The sequence below is a fragment of the Gracilinanus agilis genome, unplaced genomic scaffold (genome assembly GCF_016433145.1).
Source record: "Gracilinanus agilis isolate LMUSP501 unplaced genomic scaffold, AgileGrace unplaced_scaffold36414, whole genome shotgun sequence".
In the NCBI taxonomy this organism is placed as follows: domain Eukaryota; kingdom Metazoa; phylum Chordata; class Mammalia; order Didelphimorphia; family Didelphidae; genus Gracilinanus; species Gracilinanus agilis.
Window position 1 is genome coordinate 1 of NW_025369595.1, and position 9,346 is coordinate 9,346.

General features: G+C 36.2%; 1 protein-coding gene across 1 annotated transcript; it reads left to right on the top strand.

The window, feature by feature from the left end:
- The first annotated feature begins 517 nt into the window (after positions 1 to 517).
- Positions 518 to 5,335, top strand: LOC123254958 (sterile alpha motif domain-containing protein 9-like). Its single transcript, XM_044683842.1, has one exon. The coding sequence runs from the start codon at positions 518 to 520 to the stop codon at positions 5,249 to 5,251; it is 4,734 nt and encodes a 1,577-aa protein (XP_044539777.1). The 3' UTR covers positions 5,252 to 5,335.
- The last annotated feature ends 4,011 nt before the right edge of the window (positions 5,336 to 9,346 follow it).

A 9,346-nucleotide genomic window follows, 5' to 3' on the forward strand; every position in this document is an offset into this window, starting at 1 on the left:
AGGACACCCAGGGGTTAGCAATTTAGGATCAGTGTTGCTCAGGCAAAATAGCACGATCCCCAAGTCTGCAAAATTAGATGGTTCGACTAGATGACCATATCTCTCAAGTCTTTCCAGCTCTAAGGCTATGACCCATCATCCTAAATGCCATTCCAATGTAGGAGTACACTAAAAAGTCAGAATGGAGAAGAGATGAAAGTGATGGAGAGGCATATTTTGTAGGGAAATTTTCCTAAAAGTTAAAGTCATACAAAAGTATTGAATAATGAATTTCCTGTCACCGGAGACCTTCAAAGGAAGACAAGTTGATGACTGACCAGGGATATTCCAAAAGGAATGTTTGCTTAGGTTTAGCACGGACTAGATGCTTTCCAAGGTTCCTTTCAACTGTGATTTTGTGATTCCATGAACAATTAAGTGTGTTGTACACTATCCCGAATATGTGCTACATTAATGGATTAATTTTATTTTTTCTTTAAAGGAGAGAATGACACATCTTTGAAGATACATTTTTAAAATGGCTGACCCAATCCCCAAGGTCGATGACTGGACCAAAGAATATGTGAAACAATGGGTAACAAAAGAACTTCGGATTGATGAAAAATATGGAGAAATCCTACTTTCTCAAGAAGTGACAGGCTTAGTCTTAAACATTTTAACTGAGAAGGATCTTATAGACATGGGCATACCAAATGGCCCAGCTCTTTTGATAATGCGCACTTATAAAAAATTGAGGAACACTTCACCAGAAAAACCCATTCAGACATCTGAAAAACAAGATAGATTGAAAACCCCTGGAAAGGGAAATAGAGCAAAAGCAAGACTCGAAACAGAAAATACAGATGAGGCAATTTCAACCATTAATTCTCAAGAATTAAAGTTCAGTAAAGAAAACATATTAGATAATGCAGAAGTCACAAAGAAAAAAACAGAGCCCAAAGTAGAACCAAAAAGATTGTTTTGCATGCCATATCCTTTTGACGACTTTCAGGACAGCTATCGTTATATACAGCATTATATTTTGCAACCAGAAACAGGACCACTAAATCTCATTGATCCAGTCCATGAGTTCAAGGCATTGATTAATACTGAGGCAGCAACTGAGGAAGACATCAAAATGAAATTTAGCAATGAAGTCTTTAGATTTGCTTCAGCCTGCATGAATTCCCGTACCAATGGCACTATCCATTTTGGTGTCAAAGACAAACCACATGGAGAAATTGTTGGTGTGAAAATTACCAACAAAGATGCTTTTGTTGACCATTTCAATCAGATGATCAAACACTATTTTGATGACAATCATGTCAATAAAGCACGCAAATGTATTAGAGAACCCAGGTTCGTGGAAGTCTTATTGCAGGACAGTACTCCATCTGATAGATTTGTTATTGAAGTCGATGTCATCCCCCTATATTCCATATGTAAAAAATATTATTTTGCCATCAAGCGGCAAGTCTTGAAAGACAAAAAGTGGAAACTAAATAATGAATATGAACTTTTTGTGAGGGAAGGAGCCAGCTCTAAAGATATCTTTGCTAACATCAAGCAAAATGATGCAAATTTTAAAATGTTTTTACTTGGATTGGAAACATTGGCAAGTTCCAGAAAATCTGCCGAAGAAGAATATGTAACAAAAAGGAAGATAAAGGAAACTGAAGGGCCAAAGCTGGTGAAATTGCTCACAGGAGACCGAGACCTGTTAGACAATTCCTACTATGACTGGTACATTCTGGTGGCCAGCAAGTGCCATCCAAATCAAACAAAGCACCTGGACTTTCTAAAAGAAATTAAATGGTTTGCTGTGTTGGATTTTGATCCCGAGTCTGCAGACAATGGATTGGCAAAGTCTTACCGGGAGACTCGAGCTGCAAACCTTCACTTTCCACACCAGTATGATGACAAAACTATGCAAACTCCTGATAAGTTGAATCTTTATCAACAACCCAGCTGGATCTTTTGCAATGGTAGAACAGACCTGGAAAGTCAGGAAGACAAACCCTTAGAATCATGTTTATGGCAACGAGAAAGAGCTTCTGGAGTCAGAAAACTTATTTCATTTCTTACACATGAAAATGTAATGCCAAAAGGGAAATTCCTGGTGATATTTCTGTTACTCTCTCCAGTGGAAGATCCAAGAGATCCCCTCATTGAAACCTTCTGTGCCTTCTACCAAGATCTGAAAGGAATGGAAAATATATTGTGTATTTGCATCAGTTCACAGATATGCCAGCGATGGAAAAGTCTTCTACAAGCCAGACTGACAATGGTCGATGAACTTGCAGACCAATGTATTTCTACCTTAAGTCTTGAAAAAATAAATGGTACAATTCTTAAATTAAAATCAAGGATTCGTTCTTCACAAAGATTTTTGCCATCAACTGGTTTATCTACTGTTCTTCTGAAAAGGGAAGAAGATTTCATGAGTGCTCTAGAAATCCTCTGTGAAAATGAATGTAAAGACACAGAATTAGAAGAGGATAAAATAAAGTTCCATGAATTCAGGAAGTCTCAAGAGAAAGATTTTTATCGAGGTGGCAAAGTTTCTTGGTGGAACTTCTACTTTTCCTCTGAAAACTATTCTTTGCCTTTTATTAAAAGGGATTGTTATAGGAAACTTGAAGAGATAATTCTTTACTGGGCAGATGCCCCTAAACAAATATGTGCCAAAATTATTAATCTTTATCACCATCCAGGCTGTGGGGGGACTACAGTAGCCATGCATGTTCTCTGGGAACTAAAGAAAAAATTCAGGTGTGCTGTGTTGAAAAATAAAGCAGCTGAATTTCCAGAAATTGGAGAACAGGTAACCAGTTTAATCACATATGGTTCAAATGGCCATCAGGATTATTTACCTGTCCTGCTTCTTGTGGATGATTTTGAGGAACAAGAAAATGTCTATGTGCTACAGAATTCTATACAGGCAGCTGTAGCAGAAAAGGGTATTCAATACAAAAAACCTCTAGTGATCATCTTAAACTGTATGAGGTCCCAGAATCCCCAAAAAAGTGCAAAACACCCAGACAGCATTGCTCTGATACATCAACTTTCTCCCAAAGAGCAAAGAGCTTTTGAGATCAAGCTGAAAGAAATTGAAAAGCAATACCAGAACTTCGAAGACTTTTATTCTTTCATGATCATGAAAAGTAATTTTGATAAAAAATACATAGAAAATGTTGTCAGGAACATCCTGAAAGGGCTTGAAATACATAGCAGGGAAGCACAACTCATTTCCTTTCTGGCTTTACTGAACTCTTATGTTACTAATTCCATCATCTCAGTATCCCAATGTGAGGAATTCTTGGGAATTTCAAGCAAAAGGGCTTTCTGGGGAACTGAATGCCTGGAAGACAAGATGCAAACCTGTTCTATGATTCTGATTCAAACAGAAGTGGAGGAAAGAGGGAGATACAAAGGCGTAAGGATCATCCATCCTCTGATCGCCAATCACTGTTTAGTAGAACTGAAAAGCACTTATCATTTGACTAAAAGTCAAATCACAATGCAACTGTTACAAGAGAGTTTGTTTTACGATGTTGGTCTAGGAAGAGATAAACTTTCCCAAGATGTGGAAACCCTGTTGCTTACCAGGCAGCGCAGGGAGCATGGGGATGAGACAGATACTTTGTTTTCCCCATTGATTGAAGCAATACAGCAGGAAGAAGGGAACCAGGAAGTGGAAACCGTCTTGAAGGAAGGAACTATTCGGTTCCCCCAGAATGCATTCATTTGTCAAGCCCTAGCAAGACATTTCTACATTAAGGAGAAGAACTTTGCTAATGCTCTGAAGTGGGCAGAGAAGGCAAAAACATCTGCACCCGACAATTCCTATATCTCAGATACGTTAGGTCAAGTCTACAAAAGTAAGATAAAATGGTGGTTGGAAGAAAATACAAGAAAGAAGATCATTACTGCTCCTGATCTAAGAAGTCTCTTAGAAACTGCTGAAAAAGCCTCTGAAGCCTTCAAATTGTCTCAGGAGCAAACTAAAGGGAAAGAAAATTATAGAGAGGATTTGGAAAGTCAAAGATCAAAAAGGAGATACGATTCATACAATACAGCAGGCTATCGAGGAGAGATTGAAGTTTGTCTTTACACAATCCAGATTTTACAGCTCATTTCTTTTTTTGGCAAAGAAGATAAAGTGTGTAACAAACATCTGGCACAATTTTTATCTGGGAGTGGTGATATTCCTGGGGATCCAAATGATGAATATCACTCAGTCCTCAAGGAGTTCACTCTTTATCTGAGTACCTTGCAATTAGCTTTGAAACAAGCCTTTGACTTTTTCGATGACTACTTTGTCTTTCTGAAATCCAAGACTATCATTAAAGAAAAGGAAGAGATGAAACTTTGGAGAAAGGTGGCTCAGTATTTCAATACATATGCAGAAGTATTTGGTCCCTTAGATCTGCAGCAATCTCAGGACAAAAAATCTAAATCTAAATTTGTTTTGCCAATTCAAATAGAGAACTGTAGAAGAAGCCTGGAGATTTTAAAAGCAGACAAGTTCTCTGGATTACTAGAATATCTTCTCACCAATCATGAAAGTGCTGCTAACAAAATGGAAGAAGTTATTAATAAATATACTTATCTCCTCGAACAGTTGACCAGCAAAGTCCATTTGAGAGAAAAGCAGAATTTCATTCTGGCTAACATTGTTCTCAGTTGTATAAAACAAGCTTGTAGATTGGTGCAACCTCTTCCCAAATTGAAGGAACAGCTCCGAGAAGTCCTGCAGCAAGTAGGTTTGGATCACAAATTCTTAGAACCTTACTTCCTTGCTTCCCTGTTGTTCTGGCCAGAAAACCAACAACTTGATTCAGATTCAAGACAAATGGAAAAGTATGTCATATCTCTAAACAGGTGCTTCAGGTACCAGTACAAATACATGTGTCAGTTCAAGCAGCCAATTGCACATTTTTACCTTGGAAAAAGGAGTGGCCTCCACAGACTTGTGCGCAAAATCACAATTGAGCAATGTTTTGGAAGGGGGGTGTCGGACATGAATGTTCTGTGGCAGAGTGGAGATGTATGGAAGGAAGAAAAAGTTGAGAAACTTTTACTACGATTAAAGGGTCGGACTGATGGTGAACTCATCTATGTAGACTATGGAAAAGATGAAAAGATCAAGATCCCAGTGAGGCCTGTTTTCTTAGGTCAGCTACGGAGTGGCAGAAGTATAGAAAGAGTTTCTTTCTACCTGGGATTTTCCATTAGCGGTCCACTTGCATATGACATAGAGATCATTTAAAATCTTAAACTATTCCAGGGGAAAGTATGGGCATTCAACAAAATTGAAGATTTCCAAGTTTTTGTACAAAAGAGACCAGGCTAAATGGAAAGTTTGATACCCAACCACAAAAATCAAGAGAAACATGAAAAGGTAAATAAGAAACAGAGGGAAAAGAAAGAAAATTCATAATTTTTTTTAAATTGACTCTTTAAGGGCTTAAAGAAGATCTAATTATCTGTATTACTAGAGGGAGAAATGCTATCTATAATTCTCTGTAGTGAACTCTATTCACTATTATAATATTCATTAATATAGCAACCAGAAGAATAATTCATAGGGAGAGGACAGGATACTGAATGGTCTAAGATGACATGGGGGGTGGGAAAGAGGAGGGAATAGTAGGGGACACCAAGAAAAATCTGAGTAAATAAGAAAAATAGGATATTCTATTACACACAAAGAGGGCATGGGAAGGGGAGGGGATAAATACTATCACAAGAAGGAGAGGAAGAGAGCATTAAGAGGTAATAATCAAACCTTACTCTCAGTGTAATCAACCGGGAGAGGGAAGAGTAGCTTTATTATCCATTCAGATAAAAAACTTTATCTAACCCTACTGAGAAAGTCAGAAGGGATAAACCAAAGGGAGCAGGGGAGTGGGGAGGTCAAAAAAGGGAGGGGATAAGAAAGGGGAGGAAATTCATTAGGTCTTTAAAAAACAAAAATAGGGGAATAACAAGGGAGGGGGAAGAAAGGGAAGTCAATCAAGGGAGGGGATAAGGGATACCAGCTCAAAGTAAACCACTGGTTTAAAAGAAAATAGTGTAAGAAGAAGGGGTGGGTCTAGGGGAGGATACAAAAATGTCAGTGAATGCACAACTGACAATTGTAACTCTGAATGTGAATGGGATAAACTCCCTCATAAAACAGAAGCAAATAGCAGAGTGGATCAGAAACCAAAATCCTACCATATGTTGTCTATAAGAAACACATATGAGGCGGGTAGACACACACAAGTTTAAGGTTAAGGGCTTGAGTAAAATCTTTGGGGCATCAAATGAGAAAAAGAAGGCAGGAGTGGCAATTGTGATTTCTGACAAAGCCAAAGTTAAAATAGATATGATTAAAAAAGACAGAGAAGGTCATTACATCCTGATTAAAGGCAGTATAAACAATGAGGAAATAACACTGCTCAATATATATGCACCAAGTGGTATAGTATCCAAATTCATAAAGGAGAAACTGGCAGAGCTCAAGAAGGAAATAGATAGTAAAACCATAATAGTGGGAGATCTAAATATTCCTCTTTCGTATCTAGATAAATCAAACCAAAAAATAAATAAGAAAGAGGTAAGAGAGGCGAATGAAGTCCTAGAAAAATTAGTTTTAATTGATATGTGGAGAAAAATAAATAGGGACAAAAAGGAATACACCTTCTTTTCAGCTGCACATGGTACATTTACAAAGATTGACCATGTAATAGGGCATAGAATCATTGCAAACAAATGCAAAAGAGCAGATATAATAAATGTAACCTTCTCAGATCATAATGCAATAAAAATAATAGTAAGGCCACCTGGACAGGCAAATCAAAAACCGATTGGAAATTAAACAATATGATTCTCCAAAACCAATTTGTCAAAGAAGAAATCATAGAAACAATCAACAATTTCTTTGAAGAGAATGACAATGATGAGACATGCTACCAAACTGTGTGGGATGCAGCCAAGGCAGTACTCAGGGGGAAATTTATATCCTTGAGTGCATATATTAACAAATTAAGGAAGGCAGAGATTAATGAATTGGGTATGCAACTCAAAAAATTAGAAAGCGAGCAAGTTAAAAACCCCCAGATGAAAACTAAATTAGAAATACTAAAAATTAAGGGAAAAATTAATAAAATCGAAAGTAAAAGAACTATTGAATTAATAAATAAGACTAGAAGCTGGTATTTTGAAAAAACAGATAAAATAGACAAAGTACTGGTCAATCTAATAAGAAAAAGGAAAGAAGAAAACCAAATTGACAGTATTAAAGACGAAAAGGGAGACCTCACCTCTAATGAAGGGGAAATTAAGGCAATCATTAAGAACTATTTTGCCCAATTACATGGCAACAAATATAACAATTTAGGAGATATAGATGAATATTTACAAAAATATAAATTGCCTAGATTAACAGCAGAAGAAATAGAATACCTAAATAATCCCATATCAGAAATAGAAATTGAACAAGCCATCAAAGAACTCCCGAAGAAAAAATCACCAGGACCTTATGGATTCACAAGTGAATTCTATCAGACATTCAAAGAGCAACTAATCCCAATACTATATAAATTATTTGATATGATAAGCATAGAAGGCGTCCTACCAAATTCCTTTTATGACACAAATATGGTACTGATCCCAAAGCCAGGTAGACCAAAAACAGAGAAAGAAAACTATAGACCAATCTCCCTAATGAACATAGATGCAAAAATCTTAAATAGAATATTAGCAAAGAGACTACAGCAAGTAATTAAGAAGATCATCCACCATGATCAGGTGGGATTTATACCAGGAATGCAAGGATGGTTCAACATTAGGAAAACCATCCACATAATTGACCATATCAACAGTCTAACAAACAAAAATCACATGATTATATCAATAGATGCTGAAAAGGCCTTTGACAAAATACAGCATCCATTCCTATTGAAAACATTGAAAAGTATAGGAATAGAAGGACCCTTCCTAAAAATAATAAACAGCATATACCTAAAACCATCAACAAGCATTATATGCAATGGAGATAAATTAGAAGCCTTCCCAATAAGATCAGAAGTGAAACAGGGATGCCCATTATCTCCTCTATTATTCAACATAGTACTAGAAACACTAGCAATAGCAATTAGAGAAGAAAAAGAAATTGAAGGTATCAAAATAGGCAATGAGGAGACTAAGCTATTACTCTTTGCAGATGATATGATGGTCTACTTAAAAAATCCTAGAGAATCAACTAAGAAGCTAGTAGAAATAATCAACTTTAGCAAAGTGGCAGGATACAAAATAAATGCACATAAATCATCAGCATTTCTATATATTTCCAACACATTAGAGCATCAAGAGGTAGAAAGAGAAACACCATTTAAAATCACCCTAGACAATATAAAATACTTGGGAATCTATCTACCAAAACAAACACAGCTATTACATGATAACAACTACAAAACACTTTCCAGACAAATAAAACAGGATTTCAACAATTGGAAAGCCATTGATTGCTCATGGGTAGGATGAGCTAACATAATAAAAGTGAACATTCTACCCAAATTAATTTACCTATTTAGTGCCATACCTATCAAATTACCAAAAAACTTCTTTACTGAATTAGGAAAAACTATAACAAATTTCATTTGGAATAACAAAAGATCAAGAATATCAAGGGAAATAATGAAAAAAAATGTGAAGGGGGCCTAGCAGTACCAGATATTAAACTATACTATAAAGCAGCAGTCATCAAAACAATATGGTACCGGCTAAGAGACAGAAGGGAGGATCAGTGGAATAGACTTGGGGTTAATGACATCAGCAAGACAGTGTATGATAAACCCAAAGAGCCCAACTTTTGGGACATGAATCCACTATTTGACAAAAACTGCTGGGAAATTTGGAAAACAATATGGGAGAGATTAGGTTTAGATCAACATCTCACACCCTACACCATGATAAATTCAGAGTGGGTGAATGACCTGAATATAAAGAGGGAAACTATAAATAAGTTAAGTGAACACAAAATAGTATACTTGTCAGATCTCTGGAAAAGGAAAGATTTTAAAACCAAGCAAGAGTTAGAGAAAATTACAAAATGTAAATTAAATGGTTTTGATTATATCAAGCTAAAAAGCTTTTATACAAACAAAAACAATGTAGTCAAAATCAGAAGGGAAACAACAAATTGGGAAAAAAATCTTTATAACAAAAAACTCTGACAGTGGTCTAATTACTCAAATATACAAGGAGTTAAAGCAATTGTATAAAAAATCAAGCCATTCCCCAATTGAAAAATGGGCAAGAGATATGAATAGGCAATTCACAGGTAAAAAATCAAAAGTATCAATAAGCACATGAGGAA